This window comes from Coccomyxa subellipsoidea, assembly GCF_000258705.1.
Source record: "Coccomyxa subellipsoidea C-169, whole genome shotgun sequence".
Taxonomy (NCBI): Eukaryota; Viridiplantae; Chlorophyta; class Trebouxiophyceae; family Coccomyxaceae; genus Coccomyxa; species Coccomyxa subellipsoidea.
This window is the reverse complement of record NW_005178038.1, coordinates 1,587,163-1,613,472: the sequence shown is the minus strand read 5'-3', so window position 1 is coordinate 1,613,472 and position 26,310 is coordinate 1,587,163. Positions and strand designations below refer to the sequence as shown.

Sequence of the window (26,310 nt, the reverse complement as noted above, 5' to 3'; positions counted from 1 at the left end):
CGCCCCTCACAACGCAGACCGGCTCAAGCCTGGCTCTGCACCCCTCTCAGACATCGTGCCGGTCGCTGCCAGCACTGGCCGCCACTCTCAGACATCATGTTTATCACTGCCAGCCATGGATGCTTCATGAGTGACCGCTTCAGACCGGATGACTGTGTCGCCTCCATAAATGTTACTAGCTCGGCGGAAAGTGCTAAATCGCTTGCAGTGGGCTGCGCCTCTCATTTGGGAAGTTTCTGCTTTGATGGAGTGTTGGGGAGGACAGTCAAGGTGCATTGGTATCTGCCATGCCGGGACTTCTAGCCCAAGAATTTTTGGAATCTGTCAGTAGAGCACATGGAGGCTGCCCTCCATACAGGGGTGAACTTGGTTGGAGCTACGTGGGTACGCATGGCATGCACGCACTGCATGCTCAGGATTAGGTCATGATCATATCTGCATCACACTAGCACTTTGCCTGGTGTTGGATGCTAGGGCAGGTTTAGGGGTTTAATAGCAGTCTCAATTTCAAGCATGCCAAAAAGAACAAGCCCCATCGTAGATACTTGGCAGCTCTCTGAGCGCCGAGCCGCATCATTTGCCGTTTGCTTTGCGGTATTCTCACGTTCTGATCATGTTTTGCAAACTTCCTAGTAAAGCCATCTATTCATACAGAGCCTTGTAATGAATCATTGGGGTGCGCACAAAGCAGGGTTTTAAACAGCTGTGTACCCTGATTAGCGTGCCGTTTATTACCCAGGTTTGCTCTACATAATATGTAGAGCAAAACTGAATCAATGCATCCCAATGGCCTCCCAAATAGCAGAGCACAGTTTGGAACACATCAGCAGCTGCTAGACTTTGATGCTGCTTTGTCAGCATGCTCAATGTCATGGCCTTCAGAGGGCACTAGACGCAGAAACTCCAGCAGTTTTTTGCCAGTGCCAGTAGACCGTGAACTGCTGCCGGCAGCCTGGGGAACAGGGAACACTGCCACCAACAAACTAGCTGCCAGCATGACGCACGCCATGAACATCACAGCAGACTCATAACTGCCCGTCTCTGCTTTCAAATGACCTGCATTTCATTGCATTGACACTGTTCAGCTCCCATCTGCATTCCATTTGTGCAGTGAGCGGTGTCAAACAAGCGGTGGCAAAACATGCAGCACTGTGAATTCAGGAGGGCGCACCAGTGATGGAAGGACCTAGAAGTCCCCCAACATTTGCTAGGGAATTGATCAGAGCAATCCCAGTCGCCGCTGCAGGTCCCTGTTTGCACACAAGAATAGGTAAGCACATCGCTATAACATTCTATCTGCTCTGCACTGAGTACTCTTGGTCCAGCTCTTCTTCTGCTATACAAATGCAGCATAAGTCTTGAAGCTGTCGAGCTTGTGCTCAATCGGCGGAAGGAGAGGCATGCCTGCAGGAAGGTTGCGGGCAGGCTGTAGACGACGCCTGCAGGGCCCCAGACAATGGTGGCGCCCAAAAGGGAGACAAAAGCGGCGGAAGGGTCGCTGTCCATGAAGAATGCCATGGATGTCAGCGCAGCAGCACCCACCAGGAAGGGGATGGCCGAGTGCAGCCGACGCTCCCCTGCGCACACGGCGCGCACTGTATCAGACATCTGCAACTGGTGATACTGGCAGTCAGGAGCATTCCAGATGCCTCATTGGCGTGCATGTGGCAGCAAGCCTTGTATTTGACTGACAGAAAAGCTTTCCTGGAATCGGGGCAGTTGAAGGGGTAAGATAAGCTTTAGAACTGAATGGGCACAGCCTTTGCCGGGCGCATGGTTGTTACCTGTGCGCTGGGAGCTCTTGGCAAGGAGCAGCATCCAGCCAGCGGCCAGGCCAAAGGGCAGCGCTGTCAGCAGGGCGACCAGCGCAGCGTTCCCTTCCGCCTCTGGAGGAGGCAGCACCACCTCTGACAGCTCCCTTGCAACTTTTGAGGACCTGGCTCCCACCTGAGAATCACCCACAATGGTTTGGTTGGCGTCTCTGCCATTGCCAATAGCATGCGCATCACACGGGCCTGCAAGAAGACAGATGGGTTGATGGGACAGATGGATGATCTGAGTCTTGCAGGGTGGGCGCGCACCAGACTGTAGATGATCAAAGGGCACCAGTACAGGAGGGCATTCTTCACGGTGCCCTCCAGGAAGGAGATGGCTGCCACGTGGTATGTGCGCAGATCAAACACCGAATCCCAGTACTTTGACTCCACGCCGGTCTTTGCCGCGTTGAGCGCAGCCTGCAGAAAGCGTTCCTCTTTGGTGAGTGGATGCAGAACAACACATGGAATTCATCATAAGACTAACAACACTCAGGAGGATTAAAGATCTATTTATCTGAGCAGGAGCAGCTATGAAAGTCAAGTGTACCACTTACATTGCGCTGAACGAGCCAATCGCGCTCCTGCGGTGTCAGGAATTTGGCGTTCGCTGGGCCGTCACATACGTTTCGGCTGATGTAGAAACCCAGCAGAATAGTGGGTAGCCCCTCCACCACAAAAAGCCACTGCCACCCCTTCAGCCCGAGCACGCCATCCAATGCCAGCAGACCCGCTGCAATGGGTGAGCCGATCACCTGCAACACACCCCTCCTAAGAGTGCAGCAGAGCAGAGCTCATGTATGGTTCACGTTCCAACAGTGATCTGGTCACAGGAACTGTGACACCTCTTCCAATTTAAAAGTCTCATCTAGTCATTGTTGATTCCTGTATCAATGGGTGTACCTGTGACAATGCTGTCCCTGTGATGACCCATGAGTATGCCATTCCAATGTCCTTCTCAGAGTAGAATGTGGACAAATAGTACCACATCCCTGCGGTGCCAGCAGATAGTCAGTGCAACTGCTGGCTTCGCAGTTGAGCTGGTATTACATGTGTGCAAAGTGTAAGGGGCTCACCTGGGAAAGTTCCACATTCTGCCACACCGAGCAGGAATCTAAGGATGTAGAACTCATTTGCGGTCTTCAGGCCCGCAAACAAGGTGGCCACAAACCCCCATGAGATCACTATTACTGACAACCAGATCGGCGCTCCAACCCTGACAAGTATCATGTTGCTGGGAACCTGCCATGACAGTGAACAAAAGCTGCTTATGAGCAGGAACACCACCAGGGCAATTCAGTTGCACAGCAGAGAAGAAATGCATTGGAAGGTTTGCAAGGCAACACCGGTATGTCTGCACAAGTGGGATCGAGCATTGCATGGATAGGCAGACCTGAAATAGAGAGTAGCCTATGAAGAAGATCCCCGAGCCAAGCCCATAGACCTTCTCTGTGAACCCAAGGGATTTGTTGAGCTGTAAAGCGGCAAATGCTAGATTCGTGCGGTCAACGTAGCAGAGCACGGTCGTCAGAAAGAACAGCGGCAGAAGGTTTCTATTCAGCTTTTTCATGACCTCCGCCTCGTCCACCTCATGGTGGTCTCTGAGGGTTCTACCACTCTCAATTACTGCCATATCTTTGGGACCTGCCATATCCTTCTGCCGCATTGCACAAGGGTGTAATTTGGCTGTATAATGGGCACTCCTAGCCAGCGTGTTTGGCGAGACTATGTTGCGCTCTGTCTAGCACCTATTCTGAGGACTTCTCTATCCAGGGACCTGAAGCATGCCAGTGCTGCCACACAGACGCAGAACAAGCGCTTCCAATACTATTTCCGTTCTACTTATTGATCAATCTCTTCCACAAGCACTCAGCCTTTATCTAAGCTGCCAGCAAGAATCGGTGGGAACTCTTCTTTCGTAAAGACAGCTGCCCGAGATCTCTTCAATGAAGCGATTCCAATTTATTAACAAGACTTTACAAGTCTGTTGCGCTCTCGGGCGTGCAGAACACCAGGTTTACGGACTCTTTCAGGAGGGACAAAACGCGGAGACAAGATAGATGCCACTATATTATTTTGTGGGCGTTGTCAGGGAAATCAGATTGCTACTACGCCCCCCTATGCCTCTATCCTCCGGCATCCGTGTCTGCTCTCTACTTTGTCCCGTGCGCGCTGCTCACATGAACAGTGTTCATTAAACACCCGGCCGCGGCATTGGCGCCCCGAGGACTGCACCAGACAGTTCAAAAAACCCTACAGCACTTTTGATCTATAGGGATGATTTGAGGGGAACAGAATAACCTGATCAAGTTATCAGCTGAGCTGGCCTCATCTGCTCCCAAACAAGATCCATCACTCGGTAGAAGGAAGTTTTCTTACTGCAGCTATATTGGATTAAAGATGTTTTTTACTCGTCACCAAGCCCTTGGGGGCTCCAGATTTTGTCCATTTCAGGAGGTGCATAATGTTCATCTAAGATGTCGTGCAGCGCCAAAACAAAAGCTCACGCCAGTACGATCGGCAGCACAGCCATCGCCCGAAGAAGCAGCAAAGATGCAGGAAGCCATGCAGCAAGCAATGAAGGATCCTCAGGCATGCTCTTGCTAGGAGGACAAGGATCCTTCAATCTGAAAGTGTTGGGGAACTGATGTGATCTATGCATTACTTCTTCTGGCATCCCTCATCGTCTCGATAATTTCACGTATGCACAGCCCCCCAAGGATAGAATGAGCTCAACATTTGCATGTGTGACATGCAGGTGGCACAGCAGATGCAGTCTATTCAGGAAGCCGTGAAAAAGCCCGAGATTGCGGCTCAAGTGGAACAGATGACAGCTGCTATGCAAGACCAGCAGCTTCAGCAGCGCATTGCCCAGCTCAAGGTGAGCTGGATGTCCGAGTTTTAAGCCCATCACTGCTGCAGGAAGGCATCTGTGATGCATGAGACCAAGAAATGGTAGCTGCTCACTGCCCATGCATGCATGCGCAGGACGACCCCGAACTTGCCGGAATGTTCGAAGATATACAGTAAGTGCCCCTGGTCCAGCTGCTCGAATACCACTATCAGTGATTACCCTGCAAAATCTTCCTGATCCTCCTCCTGCACGAGCATCAGAGTGTGCGACCTGTGCTGACAGGAAGAACGGGATGGGGGCTCTCATGAAGTACTGGAACGACCCTGCGACTCTTGCAAAGATTGGTGAGCGGATGGGACCCGTAGAGGCTGGCGCGGGGCCGGCCCCAGCGGCACCTGCAGCCCAGGCACAGGCAGCACCTGCGGCCAGCATGCCAGAGATCAATAACCTGCTGGACGCAGCAAAGTGTGCCCCTTGGATACTCGTGCATGCGTGTCACTTACTACTATGGTGCTGCTCAGTTATGCTGAAATTAGTACCTGTACATGGTTGCTGCTGTTCACTGGAGGTCACCTGTTTACAGGCATGGCGATCTTGAAGCGGTGCAAGACTTCATCGCCATCGGTAAGGACGTCAATGAGCGCGATGGAGACGGCCGATCGGCGCTGCACTATGCCGTCGCTTACTCCCATGCAGACATAGTCGAAGAGCTGGTCAGCTCGGGCGCAAATCTGGAGGCTCAGGCAAGTTGCCCTGCCTCAGATCTTCTTTGTTGTGCATAGCCGCCTAAGGCGACTCGCCTTTGTGTTTCTTTGTGGCATGCACCACACAAGAATGATTGTTTCTGACATGACTGGCATTGCTGGGGTGCACATGCAGGACTCCAAGAAGAACACGCCACTGCATTATGCGGCCGGCTATGGGCGCAGTGCGCTCGTGAGGCAGCTGCTTGAAGCTGGCGCCAAAGCTGCTGCGGACAATGCCTCTGGCCAGTCAGCACTGGACCTTGTAACGTGCGCATCTTTCCCATTACATGCCTCACGTCCAGCCATTTTACCCCAAGTTTGAGCGACTCATGCAGTGCTTTGTGTGACCGCAGTGCGGAGCCGAGAAATCCCATCAACAAAGATGCAGACACATTGGCGATGTTGGAGCATGCGGTCACAGTCGGATTGCAGATGGAGAGTTCTTGATGCCAATGCAAAGATGACATGATGAGCCATCATGATGAATTTATGTTCATCACATAAATCAATTTATTTGCTTATGACAGCATTGTTGGTTGTGTAAGGTGGAACTTTAGAGAGCTTGCAAAACAAATTCGCCCGCATTGCACGCAGCACATGACATTTACATCAAACGCTTGCTTGCATTATTGCTTGCAGACTCTTCGTGTCAGCAAAAGTTTTTTCATGCATCACACAGATGCTGCCTCCTGCAGGGAGAGCCGCCACATGTTAAATCATATGTTATGAATTGTCATTTCTCATCACAGCTATTTCTCCTTGACGGATGAACGCAGGTATCCAAAATGATTATTAAGGAATTAAGCTGCCAAAGTTTCACATGAGCTCCTCTGCAACGCTCTGGTAGGTGCTGATACAGCTTCTCAGAAGCGCCAACTGCTGCTCACATTCTGCTGCGGTGCGTGCCGTTGCCACATCCTTGCTGATGTTGAGCATTTTGTCCAGCAGGCTGAAGGACAGCTCTTGAGCAACTGCATGTTGCCTATCGAGAATGCTGCAGCTGGGATCTGCTGAGGAAGGCTGCACTGCTGGTGTGGGAATGTTTTGCCGCTGCGATTCAACTGCCTGCGCTTGTCCTGATGGCGAGTCATCTTTCTCAGGAGGCGGCTCTTCCCGCACAAACATGTCACAGGACACACAAAAGTGCTCCATCTGACGATTCCTGACTAGGATCGTGAAACACCTGGTACAGCACATTGGAATGATTGGTGTCGCTGGGTAGCTACCTATAGGCAGCCAAGTAAGAGCAGTTTGGTTACATGTATGGTGGATATGGGTTGGCAAGAAGATGGCTCATGCCTGACAACTACTGCTGCATACAAAATAATCGTCTTCTTTGATTATATATCTTGATTCTAGATGACAAGAATATTCATTCAGGTGGGATCAGACCTTGGGCATTGATCACCGAGTAACGTCCAGCCCTGCAGCATCTTCTCGCCCAGGGCTTGACTCACATCCCTCTGGGACATGCTTGGACTCACATCAATTTGTGGAATATTTTGAAGCTCCTCGACATCAGACTCTGAGTGCACATGATTTGTTCCATTCAGGGCAGTATGACCAGGAGCTCTTGATCCGTCCATCGCCAAACGGCAGGTGACTTTGTGCGAAACTTTCCTTTAAACAATGATGGTGACGATGCAGAAAATGCGGAAGTCTATTCTTGTGTATAAGGAGGCAGGATGCGAGCTCAAAGAGGGAGTCCAACTCAGCTCCGACAGGAAGCTGTTAGTAATGCAATGTTCCGGAACCCTAGTTTGACTCTCTGCAACAGCAGAGGGATTTTCGACTGATTTATGTTTCTCAAACACCGATGTTTCGGCTTTAATCCTTGCATCCATGAGATTGATCTTTTGCTGGTACTTTTGCATCGTGGCGAAGATGCTGAGATGTTACTGAACCTTGAGAAAGTGCCCCGATGGCGTCTCTGCTACCTGTGACATCCCTGCTACCTTGTTTGGGAACACATCGGGGGCTGGTATCATCGGTGCATCGCCATGACACCACTGGATCGCGGTGGTTTAGCTGGTACTGCATGTAAGCATCAATGATGCTCACAACTTACTGCAATAGGTTGCGCGAAAACAGGTCTTTAAATGGAATGAATAATTATATAGCATAAGTATCACTCACTATGCTGTACCACTCGCAGGACTGATCAGCTTATTATAGTCATGGCTAGTGTAACAGAGGCCTCCATGAAATATGGTGGGCCTTTGTATGTAGCTGTGGGCTTTGGATTGATACTATTTGTAGCAGTCGCATATCTGTACATCGTGCTTCCTGTGCTGGGGGCCAATCTCGTCATCCAGGTGGTCCATTTTGCCTTTGGGGCCTCGGTGTTCTGCAACATACTGTTCAATTACTGTATGTGCATCGTCACAAAGCCTGGCTCAACTGCGACGCTAAATGAGGTGAGATCCTTTGGCAGTGTGACTGTGTGAAAGTCATCGGAGTACATGCATCAATATCGCTGTAAGTATCATGCCACCAATGTGAAGGAACACAATTTCATGCACTTTTCTGTAGGACAATCTCAGTTTCCTGTGGTTCTGGCAGGGCTACCATCTAGCAGCAGGCAGAGACAGCTGCAGATTTTGTAAACATTGCCGCCGAGCAAAACCACCGCTCACACACCATTGCAGCATTTGCAACGAGTGAGCCTCTTGAACTCTAGTCCGCAGCGTTGTGCCTGCTCACAATAAATGTACTCAGCTGCCTTTTGCCTTGACGGATATTCTCATGCTTATGCCAGGTGTGTATTGCGCCTAGATCATCACTGTCCCTGGACACACAACTGGTATGCACATCTTTTTTGGAAGTAAAGCTTGATATGACGATGGAGATTCTGCTATTTCGATTGACCCTGACTTCAGGTTGGTGTGCGCCGCAGCATTGGTTTTTTCAACTATCGCTACTTCCTTCTTTCTACATTTTACCTGTTTGTTGGATCTGGCTATGCGGTGCGCAAATCCCTGCCAACCTGCTTATGGACCATGTGTGTATTTGCACATGTCCATTGGCCCTTGCCTGCCTGTGTGGCCGTCACGTTGTACTTTCAAAATGGCTGTTCATGCAGGCAATCACTGCCTGGAACTGCCTGGCCATTGTCAACCCCAGCACGCATGCTTTGACTGTGCTGATATTTCTCTTCGCGATCTCTACATCAGCTTGCTTTTCAGTGGGCGTGCTTTTCTGCTGGCATGTCTACCTAGTGTTGACTGCTCAGGTAAGGGGCCAGTCTGAAGACATCTGCTCCACTCATCAATCTGGCATGATTCTGAAGGTACACTGATCAGCTGGGTGCTGACAGATTGTTGCACGCAGAGCACCATTGACATGATGAAGAATTGGGGTGCAGCTCGGGAAATGAAGCAGCAGGGAAAACAATGGTCCAATCCCTATGACCTGGGACCTGTTGCCAATTGGCAGGTACTCTTACTATGGTGTCTGATTACTCTTTGCGTTGAGGCAGACCTGCACGATCTTGTCTGATTGCATGCATGTGCGTGCACCATGGCTGACTGCCCTAATTACGGATGTATGATGTTTCTTCACAGGATGCTTTTGATGTGCATGGCCGATTCTGGTGGATCCTGTGGCTTGCACCCACGCTGCGAGTGAGGAGCGGCAATGGGGTGGTCTCACCAGCAAAGCCCGGCAGTGAGCAGGGAGCCATGCTGAACGACATGCAGATCATGGAAGCAAGGGAGCGCTTCATGCATCAGATGCTGTGAGAACGCCTGCATTTTTGACCCTGCTATTTCAATTGTTGAGCGGAGAGTGGTAACAGTTTTGCGTGTGTGCAATGATTATGAAGGATTCAGAGTAGCACGAGAGTCAGCTCTTACTGAATCAGGCATCCTGTGGTCCTGGGGGAGACCAGATCCTGCAAGTTTGTGCAGCTGGCAATGCGCACACGTAAAACGCAATAGCTGAATCTGCTAGAGCAACTGTGTCAGTTGCTGTGACAGATTGGCTATCAGATGAATGGAAATATAGCTTTTACAAACTGTAGGTTGAAACGTTTATTTGATTTGCCAGCCGCCCGAGCATTCGAAAGTCATTCACATCTCGAGTCCCTCGTACGTACACTGGGGTTACAACAACGAGCAAGAAGGAAGAGTAAGCAAACGCACTATTCTAACGGCAGTAGACTCTGCCTAAACTTTGTTCAGAAATTTGACAATTATATCTAAGTACCAGCTGTGTTGTAAAAGGCATGACAATGACCACTGGACAAGGATGGCACTGCGCATTCAAAATGTACAAAGCGATATACATGAGAAGGCAAGCAGATCAGCCTGCATCACTACACGAGCTGAAGTTCACAAATCTACATCAGGCGCTCTCCTTGCGCTTTCTTGTATCTTCTGAGGAGCTGAGGCTGTGCTGGGCTCTGCCCGCTGGGCCTCATCTGGTGGAGAAGGAGGCAGGTGTCTCAACCGCTCCCAGGCCTTCACAGAGCCTCCGTGGCATGCTGTGAAGAGAGCGTCGTGCGAGAATACCAGATCAGACGCTGGCTCTGTTGCACACCTGTGGCACCAGACCAAGTTGCTTTTCATGGTGCACCACCAAGACATCATCAACCCAAGACAGCTACAGTGTGGACCCTATACAGCATCCCCGCGCAGGCTTTTGGATTGTTGCAGAGCAGCCCACCTGATGGCAGCGAATGCCTGAATGAAGTGCATGTATTTCCGCGGCGTGGTGGGCACGACCTCTGGGGGCAGGCAGCTGCTGGAGCTGCTGTCGCTGCGGTGATGCGCGCTGGGAGAGGAGTCTCGGTGAAGGCTGCTGCTCAGCTTGGCCAGCAGCTTCGGGGAGCCGTCCTTCACCGCGCTGCTGTCCCGGCCCCGCCTCGCCGGCTCCTGCCTCGCCGGCGGCCGCAGCGCCCGAGGATTCAGATCCGGCCCCGCGCTGCGTGCACACACACCATGCATGTCACCCTCACAACTTTCACCGATATGAGAACAAGCGAACATGTGACCTAGGAGCTGTGCCTAAGACCAACGCGCAGAGCAACCTAGCATCAACGCTAGGCCACTGGTTGGTGAAGTTGTGGAGCCTCCCCCAACATACACAGGAGCTGATGTGTTCGGCAGACTGATACACTGGTGGGCAGGGTGCTATCTAGGAGGGCAGACCTGGAAGCATGTGCCAGCCGGTGCCGCGGCGCAGGCACCGCCAGATCCCACAGGCACAGCTGGCAGTCCTGGCCCACGGACCCCAGGCGGTAGCAGGTGCCTGTGCTGGCTGGCTTGGCGCCCTCGCTGGCACTCTCTGCCTCCATGTCCACATCACCGCCGTCTGACCCCGAAGGTGCTGCTGCAGCCTCGCCCTCGCCCTCACCCTGCCGCACCACCCTGCGCAGAAAAGACAGATACGACCACTTTCAAATCCAACAAAGTTCCTGCAGCATGTGCTCCTCATCAGCACATCCGGGTGCGCTCCTCAACTCAATATGGATTTCAAATCGAAGGTCAAAAGAGGTGTGCGCCCCTGAGCGCACCATGGGTCGAAGGACACAGCGGAGACCCAGGAGCCGTGGCCCTCCCCCCAGGCCACCACCCTCAGCTCCTCCATGCCAAACACCGCCACCAAATCGTCCTCCCCTCCGGCCGCAACATACTGCCCGTCTGGGCTCCAGGTGCAGCACAGAGGGTTGCCATAGTACGTCTGCACCCGACAACCCGCATGTGAGCAATACAGGCACGCAGGCAATCTTCCCCCTGATGTGCAGACACTAGGGCAGGAAAGTGTTCTGCCAGAGATGGGCAGCAATGCACTCACCCTGAAGCCTGTGAGGAGCGCGCCGGTTCCCAAGTCATGCACACGGACAACGCTGTCTCTGCCGGCCGTGGCAATCCTGGATCCATCGGGCGACAGAGCCATGGCGTTGAGGCCCTTCTGGCAGGCATTCAGCGTCGACACAGGCGCCAGGTTCCCATTTGTTCTAGCACTGAAGTGGCCGCCAGTGCCGCTCACACTCCCCTGCCATGCATTCAGTGCTGGTGAGCTGGGCACAAGCCTGCTTGATATTGGTGGACGAGTAACATGCACACAGATTGCATGCACGGCCGGTGTGAGTCACCTTGCTGTAGGTATAGACTGATCCGCTCATGTGTGCGGCCACGAAGAGATCGCCGTTGGTGTGCGGCACCCACTCGACTCCAACGGCTCTCGTTGCGTCGACTGAGCTCTCCAAATTGAAATGAAGCTGGCTCACAAGCTTGGTGTTTGTCTGCGGCGCCGCCACTTGTGCTTGTAGGGACGCCACCACAACTGCAAATCCAAAGTGTATCATCTGAGAAGTCTTTGATGATGCAAGGGGACCAATCCTTACATAAATTGCAGAATTTGTGCAAGTGCTGCCAAACTGTCTTGACCCCTGAAGAGAGCAGAGGTGCACACCATCCCCCGTAGACAGACCCACAAGGAGGTCAAAGCCATCCCGTGCAGGAGAATGCGCGTGGCATGTCGGGTGCATGACGGAGCCGCTCGGTGCCAGGTTGAAGTTGATCAAGCATTGGGGCACCTGCACCGTTGGTGCACAAGGCCTTCAGGACTAGCGAGATGGTGTAAGTAGCGGTACTGGAACATTTCAGGCCTACTTTTGGCTCCCACCTTGTCTGTGTTAGCATAAGAACAGATGTAGATGTACTCCTGCAGATTGAAAACAACAAAAGTGCCAGTGTTGAGCTTTGCAAGGGTCAATCTCGTGGGCTTCTCTTTGTTGAAATTGCAGGCATTAGGACGCTCGCTATGGATCTGAAAGCGGCCTTCGGGTGTCTTAAATGTTCTCTTTATGACTCTGCCTTGATGTGCCATCTCTCTATCAGCTGATCGATATGACTCAGTGATTCTCTCATACAGCCTGCTCAGATGCCAATGACGAACACAGCACCCAAAATTAGCTTTCTGGCATTATTGAAATGCTACATCATCGAATCGATATCCTGACTGTGCTTCTCCTCGCATGCCTTTTGACACTGAGCGAAGAGGAAAATAGCAAAGTGATTTGTATCGCTCGATACGGAGCACGCCAAATACTCTGACACTTGTATTCAGCCCAGAATGTGTCTCGCTTGCTTCTGGATGTTCGTAGAGGGCTAGAGAACGCTCTGGGAGCTCGCTTCCAAACCCCTCTATTTAGAAGCCTAACCCTAGGCTTTCTGGAAACGCAAAATTCATTCTTCGGTGGTTTGAGGCATCACAATCAGCTGGATATTGCATTCCCTGTTCTTAGAGGCTTGTGTGGAGGGTATCGCTCTTGGAAGAGCTGGTTTCGACCCTAACTCAACACTCAAGGCACCTTTGCGATCTGAAGAGATTTGTATCGTGCGATCGCATTGTACTGTTATTGAGACGGATTTTTGAGGAAGAAACTTGCAGTATTGGTGTCTGCACATGCCAAGCAAGGTCATGAGTGCTGTTCAGCCAAGCCACTAACCAGTCAACATTGCAAGCTTGAGTCTGGCGAAGAGCAATCGAATCGCAGATCTTTGTTGTCAGACCTCTAGTGATTGTATTTTAATGCTTTCTGATTGAACGCCATGCTTCATTGAGGGGGAAAGCCTCCATGCTCTCGGGCTTCTGAGGCTCTCTGGAGCCTCCCATTCCAGCCAAGTTGCCAAATGCCAGCAGATGACGACGCGTTGCCAGCGTTTGCTCCACAGTGGCTAAGAGCTTCACCCTCTCAGAAATCATCGCTCGCCGCAGGAGCTGGGAATCAAGCACATTCGAAAGGTGACAGGAGCTAACTGCTGCAGGTTGTAGTAAAATGGCCTGCTCACTGTTTCTCAGGCATCGTTGCTGTTTTTTTCCCGATGTTTCAAGAATAATACTGATGACATATCGTGGCCTGCATGGCCAACAATCATGTTGTATTTGGGACATTGAGACTTGGTGCTGCCTGGCATGCAGAGACACGGAGTGCTTCGGGCTCCGGATTCGCGTCGGCAGACAAGGATAGCTCAAGCACACCATTTAGCAGCAGGAGGCCGTCGGAAAAAAGTGGTGGTTGGACATCGCCCTCCTCGGCAAGCACCGGGGTTCTCGGCAAGGCTCGGAGTCCGGGAGTTGGTGCCAGGCAGACGTTCCGGACGAGCAGCCTTGACACTGCTGGCCCTGCACGCGACAAGCTCACGTATAAAGAAGACGACGACGCCAGGTTCAACTTCAGCGGTCGTTTCTCTGGAGGCCCACAGCCGAACCGCACCACCAGCCTAGACTCTCCAGGAGCTGGTCTGCGCAGGGAGTGGGAGGACCCTGCCCTGAAACACAATGGACCGCGCCTGGATCGCTTGGCCGGCCCTCGCCGCGACGCTGGTGGAGCTCGCGTGAGGCCCGAGTCAGCCAGGGCCGGCTCTGCCTGGGTGAGACACCGGCCCCGGCCGCAAAACTCTGTGCATTTATCCGCATGACGCGCTCATGCAAAAGGGCATCCTCATACATCTTGGGGCATACATGTGAGCTCTATGACTGACGTGCAGGGTACCTTTGACAAGGAGTACCCGGGATTAGGGCCGCGCCCGGCGCCCGGCAGAGATTACTGGCAGAGTCCGCCGCAGGAGCCGGCGTCGGGGCGCGCCGACACAGAGCAATGGACGTCCCGGCTGGCGGATGTGGTGCCCCCCACCGCGGCTGCCGTCAGCCCGCTGCTGCCTGCCATTGGAACTGGTGCCGCCGCACTCGCCGCCTCCGCATCCAACCCCAACACCCCCCGCATGGCTGATGCGGTCCAGCAGGTGCGCGCCTATCCCTAGTCCGACCTGACTCCCACCTGTGCTTTTGCCTGGCATCAGATGTTTGCAAAGAGCGCGTCCATAATTGCAGGGTCTGATGTCATGGCGTTTGCCCTGTGCAGGGCGGCCGCGAGAGTGCGGCAGCCAGCGCTGCAGAGGTGCTGCGGCGGGAGCAGGCGGCGCTGCGGCAATCGAAGCAGCTAGTGCCCATCATCTCGCAGTCCCCGGGCTCCGCCAAGGCCAAGCTGAAGGCCGGGGGCGCATCCAACGGCGGTCCCGCAGCCGGTGGGAGCGCCAAGTCGCTCGTGCACCTGAATGGGGGCGGCCTGTCCAAGAAGAGCAGCCTGGAGGCGCTGGGCCGTGCTGGGAGCCAGCCGCTGCAGGAGGGCGGCTCTACAGGGAACGGCTCCTCTCTGGTGGACCTGGCCTCCATCGCAGACCGGCCCGCCTCGGCCGCTGCCGCCGTCCATGGCCGCTCTGTGCCTGCCGCCTCCGCCACCACCGCTCCTGCCGCTCTGGCCGCACCCAGAAGCCCGGCCATGCGTCATGGTAGGCCCCCTAGTAGACGTCCTTGAACTATCGCATGCAGACAAACGAATTCTGCATAGGCAGCTGTTTAAGACAGGGACAAGGATTGATAAGAAGGAGAGCTGTGTGGAGTGCAGGTGTTGCGCAGCGTAACCGCAACGACTTCTTCGACTCGCTGCGCCGCAAGAGCGTGCCCACCTCGCCCTCAGCGCCAGGTTCAGCTTCAGGCAGAGCGGACGCCGGCCCAGAGCAGCCATCCGCGCAGCCCGTCAGCCCGCAGAGTGCGGCCAGCACCTCACATGAGGATGGTCCCTTGAGCCCCGGGAAGGACAGTGCGGCAGAGGCCAGCCCAAAGAAAGCAGTGTCCAGCACAGGCGAGGATGTGGGCCAGCATCAGAGTCCCAGCGAGAATGGAGACAAACACGTGATATCCAATGGATCCATGCATGGAATTAATGGCGGGGAAGGGTCCGCAGACCTTCCCAGCATCACTGCGTCCAAGCTGTCCATTCCAGCAGAGGAGAAAGCTTTTCTGCGCTCCCTGGGCTGGGAAGAGAGTGATGATCACAATGAGGGTGCGCCATGGCTTCCTGTCCATTGGCTTTCCTGACTATTGGAAGTTTTTGTTGCCATTCTTTGATCTTAACTTCTGGTAGTGCTGTGATGCTCGATGCTGTGTGTACAAGTCAGTTGCGTTGGGGATTTGGCACTGACTTCTTTGCGCTGCACTGCAGGTGGTCTCACTGAGGAGGAGATTTCAGCGTTTCAGGCAAAGGCTCGGTCACTGTCGGCCAAGCAGGGACTCAGGCGCTCTCGGCTGCTGAGCATGGTCAAGACGTATGCAAATGGCAGCACAGACTCGCAAGCATTGGCATGCTGAGTACAATGGGATGCAAATTTGCTGGTCTCTTGCTGGGAGGTGCTTGTCCCCGGCCATTTGATTGGTGCTGCAGAGATGGCCACAGCCATGTCATTTGTTGATTGTTTATGCAAAGGAAGTTTATAACCTGTTGGATGTGCCGCATGCAAAGAGACAATGCTGGAGTAGTGAATGCAAAGGCAGAATTTTGAAGGTATTTCTGATCCGTATTGCACAGCGCAGCCTTTGAAGGGAAACGGTTTTGTGACTAGCTGTTGGGAGCCTTCTGTTGCCCATGCAACGAGACTTCGTGACCTTACAGAGGCCAACATCTTGATGATTGGCTTCTTGAATGTTGTCCAGATTGACCAAGCAAATGTGCACTTACGATACCTGTGCAGGTCTGAGAATGTCAGCTGAGATCTCGGGTTACAGCTTTGCGAAGTTAGCCATGAAATTCATGGCATGAATGCAATCAAGATGATCACTGCAACACATGTTCATTGAGGGGATCCTCTCCAGACGACCTGTAAAGACGTTGCTGGCTACATGTACATCTCTAGAAAATTTCCATGGAGCCCCCACCATATTGCTCTATCCGTTCCTTTACTACACTTTGGATTTGTACCAATTGGCTTCTGGCTTGCAAGCCAGATGCATCTGTATGAGAGCAGATGCACCTTACAATCATTGAGCAATACAATCATTGAGCAATACAATCATGATCAGCAAAGAAGCAAATTCCGTTCAAGACTTGATAATGCAAAACTCACCATCTTGTACTTTTGAAATTTGTCTCAATTGAAAATTGAACACCAAGTGCTGTAGCATGCAGGACTGAGCACAGACTACCCCTCACAAAAATATTGACAAGCTCAAGTTTCACACCAGACCAGAACCTGTACAAGCAGGCAGTGTACATTCTACAGTCCCACGGATTGCCATGACTAGCAAGGGCTCAGGAATTGCAGACCCACCCTTGCCTAGACTCATATAGAGGAGGTTTTCTTCAGGAGCGGTGCATCATCTGGCGTGGGGCCCCAGCTGTGGCGCCTGCGGTTCTGCAGCGAAGAGGGTCGCAAAGTCAAAGTCGTTGGTGAGTGAGAGGGGCCAGGTGTCCTCACTGCCGCCCATGAGGCGCACCACCATGTCTTTGCTGGCGCCCTCCAGGCTGGCGGAGCCCTCCAGGCACACCGACACATCCAGCGCCTCTCGCACCACGTGTTCATACACCGCCTCAAACTGCGCGTCCATGCTCGCCACCTGCTCCTCCGTGCCTGCGCACAACAACCCTTCACCACTCTCAGCTGCACTCCAGATACTTCTTACTTTGATCCACCTGTTCTTTGCCATATACCCGTTTGTGCCTGCATTCCCTCAATTCTCTGCAAGTGGTAGAGATGGTGGGCGTCTGAGGACGCCGCGGCTCTTCCGGGAACTTCAGACTCTTCTGAGCACGCCCTCGGCTCTTTCAGAAAGGAATACATTTCAATCAAACAACCAGATATTACACGGGCTTGCAGGAAGTTCTCGCACACAGCGTTACAATTGAGGCTGTTGCGGATGGCAATTGGGTTGAATGGGTGAGAGGCGTGCCTGAGAAGGTCATGAGGACGGCGCGTGAGAGGGCATGGGCGACACGCAGCAGGCGGCCGGGCGACAAACCAGAGCCCGAAAGGAAGCCGGCAGCGGCGACGTCTGCGCGCAGATTGGCCATCTCGCTGCTCTCCAGCGCCAGCAGGTACTCCTCCTGCCCCTCCTCCTCTGCGCCGCATGCCACACACACAGCCATCAGGCACAGTGCAACATCGTCCTGTAATAGCGCATTTGACATTCGCCACCTTATGCAAGCTGGCCAGACAGGGTGGGTGGGGGCCAGCTGCTGAATCGATGTGTACTTGAAGTTGGATGTGTTCTTGTCTTTGGCATGGTCTAGTGAGAGCAAGATGAGCAAGTACTTCGCTTGTTGCAGATGTCCTTACGTGTAACAGGAATGCCTGACCATGGCCAGAATAGGCTCTACAGAAACAAGTTTCTAGAAAGGATACGCCAGTGAGAAGGGTGTGGGGCGCACCAGAGAGGTGGGATTCGAAGGAGACGGTGGCGAGGTCGCCGAGGCAGGCTAGCAGGCCGGCCGTGGTGGCAGCGTCGCCGTGGCCGCGCAGCAGCTCCGTCAGCCGGCCCTCGTCCAGCCGCACGCGCACTCGTAGCCCATTCACCAGCACCTGCCCAGCGCCACCGACAAATTCAAGCACGGGAGACATCCCTGCTTTGTCATCAAGAGACTTTATATCACAGAGACTTTATATCTCAATGTTTCCCTGGTCAGCCACCCAGATGCATCCCTCGGCATCCCCCCAGCCCCTCCATTAGCTGGACACACCACATGACAGGGGCAGGCACCGCCATCCTATGGATCATGTTGAAAAGCTTAGGGTGCCGAGATAAGCAAGAAAGCAAATGTTGGCAGAGTCAGCCGCGGCACCTTGCCCAGCTTTGGCGGCTGGCCCCCGTCGGCCAGGATTTCCTCCATGATCTTGCCAAACCATTCCAGCGGCGGCTGATCCAGCAGCCCGGGATTGTCTGCGCTGTTCTGCTCATCAGCAGCTGGTTGGTTGTCAGAGCTCAGTGACTGGCCTTCTGGCAGTGCCTCGCCAGTGGATTCTGACAAAGGGCTTCCTGTGATAGGCTGCAGCGCCTTCGCAGCCAAAGCATCTGCTCGGAGGGCCAGAGACAGCCGCCGTCCCTGCAACAATGAGAACCAGTGAAGTAATGAGCCGCTGGTGAATGAGGCGGGCCTGCCTTTCCTTGATTTCTTTAATATGCAGATCACCAGAGGATGACCTCTTGAGAGCCACAGGTTGGAGGACAAACCTCAATTTCAGAGGTGCCGCGCGTCTGCTGCTGGGTTGGCACAGGCTTCTTGGGCGAGCGCAGCATGGATGCTGGCGTGTTGAGCGCTGCCTTCAGCCCGCCAATAAACCTGCGCGCACTCCACAACTCCATCTTGCTGAACCATCAAACCAGAATCCCACAATGGCCGGCTGCAGCACAAGATGCCTGAAGGACTCTAAGCAGCAATACAGAGTGGGATCGCGGCTGCTGGGCGGCACCTGCTGAGCAGCTTTTGGCTGGCGGGGTCGGGCAGCGGGATTTCAAAGGACCAGGCGCCGTCGGACGTGGCGTCGCGGCTGAGGCGCACCGGGAGGCGCACGCGCAGGGGCCCCTCGTACAGCCCCTGCTCCAGGCCCAGGCTGAGGCTGCTGCGGTCCGCCGCCGCCACCAGCGTCACCGACGCCTCCTTGAACTTGGCCTGCGCACACCCACGGAGCAGCTTCTTTCACCGCTTTCCCGAAGCCAGCTTGACGAAGACAGCTTACATGACTCCTGCATGCGCTGTTCTGGTGGACCCCCCGTGCAACTAGATGCGTGACAATGACTTCTGCAGTGCCTCGCTGCCAGAGTGTGGTTGATTGGTGGGCGCCCAGTGCTTAGGTGCAGGCTACGGACTCTATCCCGATCTGTTCAACCCATGTCTTGCATCAAATACAATTATTCTGGCATCCCCAATACCAAGCCAGGCTTGACATTCGCATCCCTCTCTTGGTAGTGCGATGCAGGATACAAGACTCATCTGAAATCCAGCATCCAAATGTATCGGTTGGCGGCAGGCGGATGAAAGGGCGGACCTTGAAGACGCGGAGGCGGGTGACGAGGAAGGTGTACCAGGCGGCTAGCGCCTCTTCCTGCTCCTGCAGGCTGCGCGGGGGCGTCCCGTTGCGCGGCAGGATGCGGCCACCGCGCGCGTGCAGCTCGCGCGCCGCCCGCTCAAAGTAGTTGCGCACCGCCGCCAACGCTGCGTCCACACCGATTGCCACCTCCACTCGCGACAGCACCAGCCTGTAGCATTGAGCGCGCACTGTCAAGTTATAAATTAGTACATGACCTGAATAAGCGCTATGTGCAGGGCATGTGAGCCGCAGATTGAGCAACAGGAAGAAAATAATGCTTTGGCAGAGGCTGGGAGTTGCAGGCCGACAAGATCTTCAACAGGTGGCCAGCAGTGGTGCTGCAGATGCAGGAGGAGGGCATAGTTGAACACCTGGCTCGGACGGGCTTGCGCAGGAGGTTGACAATATTGTCCATGACGGAGAGGAAGCTGGGAGCTGGCACGCCCCTGAACTTGCCCAGAGCGCGCTGCACAAGCACCAGCAATAATATCTCTTGCGACGGGTAGGTCACAAGCTGCTCGCCGCTTCTTGGGATATCTGATAGCATATATATGTGCATGGCAGAAAGTGAGGGGAAAGAGTTGCTCACCAGCGCAGTGTCCCAGACAGCAGCGAGCGGCTCCCATGCATGTGGGATGTGGGCACATCTGGAGTACATGGCCTGCAGCTCGCTGATGCTGCAGGGCCTGGGGGGATCTACAAGCGCCTCTGGCCCAGAGAACAGGCTCGCCAGTAGCCCTGCCTGCTGCAAGTCTATGCCTGCACATACATTCCGCAATCAGCATAATGCACGTTCTTCCAGGATAGGTAGAAGGATGAAATCTGCGAATACATGGCCAGTGCAGCGGGAGGACAGACGGCTGTACCTAGCATGGAGCGAACTTCCTGCGCTGTGGTGCAGAGCTGGGCGGCACGCTTTGCTTCAGCCGCATTCTTGTGGGGCGCAGATGGGTTGGGAGCCGCGCTCACATCGGCATCCAGCGCGCTTATAGCCGGCCCCACAACTGCGACCTCACCTGCAGCCACCAATCACATTAGCAAAAAGCATTCCTGCCTCAGCCAGTCCAGCAGTCTCAATATGTGCACCACGGCAAGACTAGCTTTACATGGCATGGGGTCACCGAGCATGTCTCACAGGTTTCCTACCTGCGCCAGTCCAGGGCTACCAATGTCCCCATGACGACCAGAATGCCTTAGTTTACATGCCAAGACGTCACCGAGTATGGCTCACAGGTCTCCAGCCTTCGCAGCAATCGCAATGCGTGTGATTACCAGACTAGTTTGCATGAGTGATGAGCATCACCAGCAACGTGGAGTTCTTGGGTGGAGTCCAGCAGGTACTGGCCCAGCTCGGGCGGCAGCGCGGTGAGGAGGCCGCGGTGCAGCAGCCGGGGCAGCGTGGCGTTGAGGATGAGGCGCAGCAGCGTCTTGGGCATGGGGATGTTGCTGTCCTTCAGGCTCCGCCGCAGCTCCGTGATCTCAAACTTGGGCTTGCCTCCGGACCGCCACCCGGTCACGCTGCAAGCCTCCACAAACCCTTTTCACGGATCCAGCCGGCTGCTAAGTTTGATGCGCCCACTTGTGAGGTGTGCGTGAGTACCAGTTGCTGTGCTTGCCCCGCTCAGCTGTATGGTCAGGGTTTATTTTACGCCTCCTAATGACCTGAGCAAAATTCGAACGGCAGAGGCGGCTACAATAGCAGCAGTCGCACCTGCTGTACTCAAAGTCCAAGGCCAGGGAGAGCTCAATCTCCAGGGACAGTTCGCCGATGGAAGCGCTGGGGACCTTGCTGCCACGCTCCCCAAACAGGCCCACGCCGGAGCACTGCACGACTATCCACATGCCCGAGCGCGATGACGCCCCCGACATGCTGGCCGCCTCTGGTGCCTCCGAGCTGCGGTCCGTCGAGGCCCCCTTGCCCTTGGCCTCTGCACAGGCGCACACCCTCAGGTCATGCCACTGAATCAATCCAATGTGCATCAATTTCAATCTTGCTTTTGGCCAGCATGACCACTGAGAGGTGTGTGGCAAGCCAGCAGCAATGCATATGCTATTGAAGGGAATTTGACGAACCCGGCGGCGGTCTGGGCTGCTGCTTGGGGGCGGGAGCGGCGGAGACGGAGAGTGTGTCGGCGCCGCTGCTGAAGCTGCCGGCGATGAGGTGGCCCATGCCGGGGTCCAACTCAATCTCCTGCACCGACTCATCGTCCCGCCAGGAGTACCCCCCGTCATCATCCCCCGCCTCCGCTGAGTCATCGACGAAGCCGGCCGACACCCCCTCGCTCATGCCCTGCTCCCCATCTTCTGTGCCCAATTCCAGCGCTTCCTGTGCCGCCGTGCCGCGCTCTTCCTCCATCATGGCCAGGAAGGGATTCGTGTGCCGCTCGTCCATCAGCTCCGACAATATCGCCGGTCGCTCCGCTGGTTGCGGCGGCGGCGACGGTGGCGGCGGCTCTGGCTGCGGGATCACTTCAGGGCGGGGCAGGGGGGGTTCCCTGCCGCCAAAGGGGCTCTGGAAGAGCAGCTTGTCGGAGTCGATGCTGCTGGCGGGCGGCAGGCTGCGGATCTTACTCGAGCAGGAGTGCGGGTTAGCGCCTGCAAACACGTACTTGGGCAGCTCCACCGGCGCCTCCTCGTGCCATGCCGCCTCCTCCTCCTCCTCTGCCACAGCCATCTCAGGCAGCGGCGGTGGCTCGGGAGCGCGCGCGTTTCTAGGCGGCTCTTGTCGCCGGCCCCCGAGCCGGTGGCTGCCAAACGTGAGCTTGCTCTCGGAGCCCCGCTTTGGCAGCAGCCGTGCCGCAAATCCCTGCCGCGGCGGGGGCTGTTCCCCGGGAGCTGCGGCCGCCGGTGGGTGCTGCGCCCTGGCCGCCCGCTCGGCCGCCGTGGCCTCCAGCCGCGCGAGGCGCTTAGTGTACTTCTCCTTGGCGCCGATCTTGCTGAGCAGCCCCAGCGCCATGCGCTTGCCGATGGTCGCCTTGGGCAGCATTGCGTCCCGCGCCATGCTCTGCGCATTGGGCAGCCCGGGTGGCCGCCCGCTGCTGGTGGCCTCGCTGTTGGAGGCCAGCCTCGATGCGGCTGCAGGCGCGTGCGCGGTGCTGCCGGCCCTGTCTGCTCCGAGCTCGCCGTTTTGGGCAGGCTCTGCCTGCTGGGGCCCATCCAGGTCCCTGCTGAACAGCCTCTTCCCCGGCATGCCTGCTGGCAGGGACTGTGCCCGTGTAGCATCCTGAGCCTGTGACGGTGGCGGCGTTGAAGGTTGTTCCCCAGTTGGTCTCGTTCCCAAGTCTTTAGCAGGCGCTGCAGCATTGGATGGTGAGCCAGGAACCTCATTCGCAGCCGCTGAACCTTTTCCTGCTGTCACCGGCGCGCCGCGCCGGAGGAATGTGCTGCCCTTCGAGCCCTTGCCTGTCTGGCTCTCGCTGGTGGACCTGTAATGATAGCGAGCAGTATATTAATGTCTTGACAACTTTGCCAGGACCCCAAAAATGCACAACGTTTATCTACAGGAACGATGTAATGCATTGCAGTTCAATGCAAGTGGCCCCAGGCTTCCGTTCAAATCGAGGAGGTGGCACGTACTTGACAACTGCAGTGGGGTAGCCTGCCCGGATGCTGAGGCGAGCAGACTTTTCTTCATCCCCTCCCTTGCCTTTGCTGGCAACCATGCCTGCCGAGATGCTGAAGTTGCCTGACACCTCTGACAGCAGGACGTCCTTGCCTCCAAAGTAGATCCCATTGCTCCCTTGAGCAAAGCTGCCACACAGCAACACAGTGTTCGGTCCAACATATGTCCAAACAACCAGATCTCTCAATAGGCATGGTGACATGCAGTGCGCATATTTCTGGGCACATGCCAAACATTTTCAGTTGAAGAGCTTCGGTACCTGTAGCCCTTGACCGGAGGGAAGTACAAACGCTGCTTGAGAGCGTCCAGCCTGCCTTCAGTAGATGCAATCTGCTGAGCCATGCCAGCTGCCGCCACAGCGCCGCTGTCCTCTGCTCGTGCTCTCTCCTCTGCCTGGAGCCGCATGCGCTCTCTGCCTTCCAGCTCCATCTCTATGGCACCTGCCTCTTCTGCATGCATGCGCCTTGTGTCCTGTACAGGATGCATGGCAAGAGTAAGCACAGATGTGAGTCCAGGCATGCCCTGCTGTGGCCAGCTGCTTCCTGTGATGGACACGATGCGCTTGGGATGGCATGCAGGTTTGGCAACATCCACTGCATGCACCCAGATCTGAGCAAAACGGACCTGCAATATGACGACATTGGTCTCCCATACTTCTCGCTCTGCTGCCTTCCGTGGGTTTGCCAGCTGAGCTCGGGCAGCCTCGATGGAGGCATCAATGGCCATTATTGCCTTAACCTTCCGTCCCAGTTCTGCATGTAAATCTGACTGGGGCAGTGGCTCTCCTTCTGGGCTGCTGATGGATCTGCAGCCCAACAGAAGGTCTCAATATATTGTGAGGGTCTGAGTGTTACAACAACTACCATTGCAAAGGATCGAAGGTCTCCCCCATACCATGCCGAGTTTTTGAGGTAAAGCATTACCTGATCGGGTTGAAGCCCAGGGGAACTCCTGGTGCAGCTTCCTCTTTGGCCGCAGCAGCTGCTTTCTTCAGTGCAGCCGCTGATTTCGCTTTCTGTTCAGCCAACAATCGATCCAGCTCCTTTCGCATGAGGTTGCGTGCGTCCGACAGAGCAGAGATGTAGTTCTTCACCTCAGGAACCTCCTTCGACCATTTCTCCAGCTTCGTCTCTTCATCCTGATACACCAACAGATTGACGTTAGAATATTTCACTTTGAACTTGCCAACATCACTGCATGTACATTATGTTCCCAGTGTTCCCACGCAGGTCTTTCATGAGGATGTCCGCTTGATGTTCATGCAATCCAATGAGCATGCCAGTTCCAAGTACCTTTCTGACTATTTCATCGATCTCTAGTGCCTTCAGACGAAGGGACTGCATCACGTCAGTGAGGTCCTGCTGATCCAACATGGAAAGCTAACGGTAGGTGCCAAGCTACGTCGCGACTCTTTGGGTTTTCATCAAATGAGACGAAATGGAGTATCGAGCGACAAAACTATGTCCATTGGAATCCCAATACTTTGCACCGGGAGCAACGCGAGCAACGACTCGGGAGCTTGTCCAAACCGACAGGTATGACTAATCAGCACGTGCCTCCACGATCATGCATGCATACTTAATGCTGTACAGGGAAGCAATCCCCCCGATGTGGTTGCAAAAGCATAGCAATTCGCCATCCTGAGAGTGAACACCTGCTTCGTGAGATCAATGTCTTCGTGTGCACTGTGCGCACATGTGCTGATCAGATCAAATTTGTCACCACAGTCGCACGTGCGCGCACTTGCAAGGTCATCGATGCCGTGACCTGACAAGATGTTGCTGCAAGCTGCTGCTGTACGCCACGTGTGGCACCTCATGACCATGATGCTGTGCACACTAGTGCATGGATCAACATCACCGTGACAATGGAAAAGGCACTGCACCCTGTGACTTCAAGTCGGCTGCAGCTGCGCAGCATGCTGGCAAGCAATTTGCCATCAGCGATATCATTGCATAGCGTTTGCTCTGCAAGTAAGACCCTAGCTCATGACCAGTACACCAGCTTCGCACTAGCTGCAGCTGCTGAAGCATGCTGACAGGGCAGCAATGACTGCCATGGCGCTGCCGCGACACCAGTGCAGTGCAGCACTCACTAAGCTCGTAGCATCAGGACAGCTTGAAGTCAGCTGAGACTCCAGCCCGGGGAATGTATACCATTATGTGATTGCCTATATACAGTTTCTGCATCCCTGGTCAGTGACTAGTAGTCACTCACGACCGTCATTGCACATCTCATCGCAGCGAGTTGAAGAACAAAATGGCAATCACACTTCCGGCAATCAGGACAGGAATGACTGATACAAAATACAAAAACCCGTAGCCCACCCAGTCTGGCAGCGTGTCGACCAACGACTGAGGGGCTTCACTCTTGTCACGGCCCATCATCTTTGGGCGGGCTTGAGCTGGCCGCCACCCTGCCGCTGCAGATTTTGTCCCTGTACCATTCACAAGTTGAGTCAGCTGTTTCCCTAAATCTTGTTGCTGAATCGCATGCGAACCTTACGAGCCCACTCATCGTTTATTTTGCATCAGATAAAGACGTGACAGACAATTCTCCTGATGACAGTGCTTCCTGGAAATCATGTACTTTAGTCAGGCACACCTGTGTCTGTGATGGCCTCATAGGGCGATGATGAGGAAGCCGTTGGCGCCGCAGCTTCAGCATTCCCCACAAAGGGCCACTGGATCATTTCTTTGTAGAGCTCCCGCAGCGCTATGCGATCCTTTGGCACCCGTCCATCAGCAACCTCCACCAGTGCTGCTGCCATCTCATCTCGCGATGCTCCCCTCTCATCCTTCATGCAGATGAATCTTTCTCAACACTGATCGACCTGCAGCCAAAGGCTGGTGATGTGACAGTCATTAAAGAGGGTTATGCCCCTCTGCAGCGCACCTCAATCCCCATGTACTCTTTCTGCTCTCTCACGCTGGCGTCCTCGATTGCCAGGGTCAGCTTGACCTCGCTCACAGACATGTCCCGAGTTTCCTTAAGCTCCTTCAGCACCCGAACCACTTCTCGGCAGTATCGTTTTGCTTCCTGCAGGCAGATGCAGACATAGTTGCTGCAAAAGACTCTGGAAATATCTTAAAGGCAACACACTGTGAGGAAGGTGTACAAACAAATAGTACTTACCTCATCTGTCACCACGTCAGACCCGACAACCTCTACGACGGGCGTCGCAGGTTGCGCAAGAAGATTACCTGCATCAGTAAAATCGAGAATCAAAGCTGTGGTCTTGCTTACAAAGCAGCTCATATCGAGCCTGACAACAATGCGTAGGTCTCTCACCGCTCTCTATCTCAGCTTGTTTCCGCAAGAATTCTTCCATGGCGGTTTCCAAATCTTGCTCGGTGTCCACCGCTTCATCGCTGCCACTTACTGCTCGGACTGGCATAGTCCTGCG

At 54.6% G+C, this 26,310-nt stretch overlaps 5 protein-coding genes across 5 annotated transcripts; 2 read left to right on the top strand and 3 right to left on the bottom strand.

Annotated features, from left to right (window-relative positions):
- Nucleotides 1–631: 631 nt before the first annotated feature.
- COCSUDRAFT_65484 (MFS general substrate transporter) lies at nt 632–3,478 on the bottom strand. Its single transcript, XM_005649186.1, has 9 exons — nt 3,208–3,478; nt 2,891–3,056; nt 2,718–2,806; nt 2,372–2,569; nt 2,082–2,234; nt 1,785–1,947; nt 1,405–1,577; nt 1,172–1,250; nt 632–1,056 (listed from the first exon to the last, which is right to left on the bottom strand). Exons 1-9 carry the CDS (start codon nt 3,463–3,465, stop codon nt 824–826), a joined length of 1,512 nt encoding a protein of 503 aa, XP_005649243.1. The 5' UTR covers nt 3,466–3,478; the 3' UTR covers nt 632–823.
- A 1,088-nt stretch (nt 3,479–4,566) lies between these two features.
- Nucleotides 4,567–9,154, top strand: COCSUDRAFT_62121 (ankyrin; the record flags this gene model as incomplete). Its single annotated transcript, XM_005649185.1, has 7 exons — nt 4,567–4,695; nt 4,803–4,840; nt 4,951–5,133; nt 5,252–5,381; nt 5,548–5,676; nt 8,745–8,849; nt 8,978–9,154. The coding sequence occupies 7 exons, from the start codon at nt 4,567–4,569 to the stop codon at nt 9,152–9,154; spliced, it is 891 nt and encodes a 296-aa protein (XP_005649242.1).
- A 591-nt stretch (nt 9,155–9,745) lies between these two features.
- Nucleotides 9,746–12,483, bottom strand: COCSUDRAFT_46913 (WD40 repeat-like protein; the record flags this gene model as incomplete). Its single annotated transcript, XM_005649184.1, has 8 exons — nt 12,045–12,483; nt 11,832–11,955; nt 11,512–11,702; nt 11,211–11,411; nt 10,930–11,096; nt 10,565–10,783; nt 10,080–10,337; nt 9,746–9,953 (listed from the first exon to the last, which is right to left on the bottom strand). Exons 1-8 carry the CDS (start codon nt 12,246–12,248, stop codon nt 9,746–9,748), a joined length of 1,572 nt encoding a protein of 523 aa, XP_005649241.1. The 5' UTR covers nt 12,249–12,483.
- A 571-nt stretch (nt 12,484–13,054) lies between these two features.
- Nucleotides 13,055–15,572, top strand: COCSUDRAFT_62119 (hypothetical protein; the record flags this gene model as incomplete). Its single annotated transcript, XM_005649183.1, has 6 exons — nt 13,055–13,166; nt 13,344–13,795; nt 13,913–14,167; nt 14,287–14,713; nt 14,830–15,267; nt 15,427–15,572. 6 exons carry the CDS (start codon nt 13,055–13,057, stop codon nt 15,570–15,572), a joined length of 1,830 nt encoding a protein of 609 aa, XP_005649240.1.
- Nucleotides 15,573–16,574: 1,002 nt separating this feature from the next.
- Nucleotides 16,575–26,301, bottom strand: COCSUDRAFT_62118 (hypothetical protein; the record flags this gene model as incomplete). The annotated part of the gene is made up of 22 exons (XM_005649182.1): nt 16,575–16,828; nt 17,088–17,315; nt 17,626–17,776; nt 18,037–18,297; nt 18,426–18,534; nt 18,665–18,864; nt 19,241–19,451; nt 19,654–19,748; nt 19,872–20,041; nt 20,149–20,298; nt 20,586–20,800; nt 20,994–21,210; nt 21,356–22,707; nt 22,859–23,032; nt 23,164–23,375; nt 23,529–23,709; nt 23,828–24,042; nt 25,232–25,341; nt 25,509–25,701; nt 25,800–25,943; nt 26,040–26,107; nt 26,196–26,301. The coding sequence occupies 22 exons, from the start codon at nt 26,299–26,301 to the stop codon at nt 16,575–16,577; spliced, it is 5,016 nt and encodes a 1,671-aa protein (XP_005649239.1).
- Between the last annotated feature and the right edge of the window lie 9 nt (nt 26,302–26,310).

Coding starts and splice junctions, on each gene's coding strand:
- COCSUDRAFT_65484 (XM_005649186.1), bottom strand. CDS start 3,465: ATGGCAGGTCCCAAAGATATGGCAGTAATTGAGAGTGGTAGAACCCTC. Junction 2,807..2,890: donor AGAATGTGGAACTTTCCCAG/GTGAGCCCCTTA, acceptor CTGGCACCGCAG/GGATGTGGTACTATTTGTCC. Junction 1,948..2,081: donor CTTTGATCATCTACAGTCTG/GTGCGCGCCCAC, acceptor GGTGATTCTCAG/GTGGGAGCCAGGTCCTCAAA.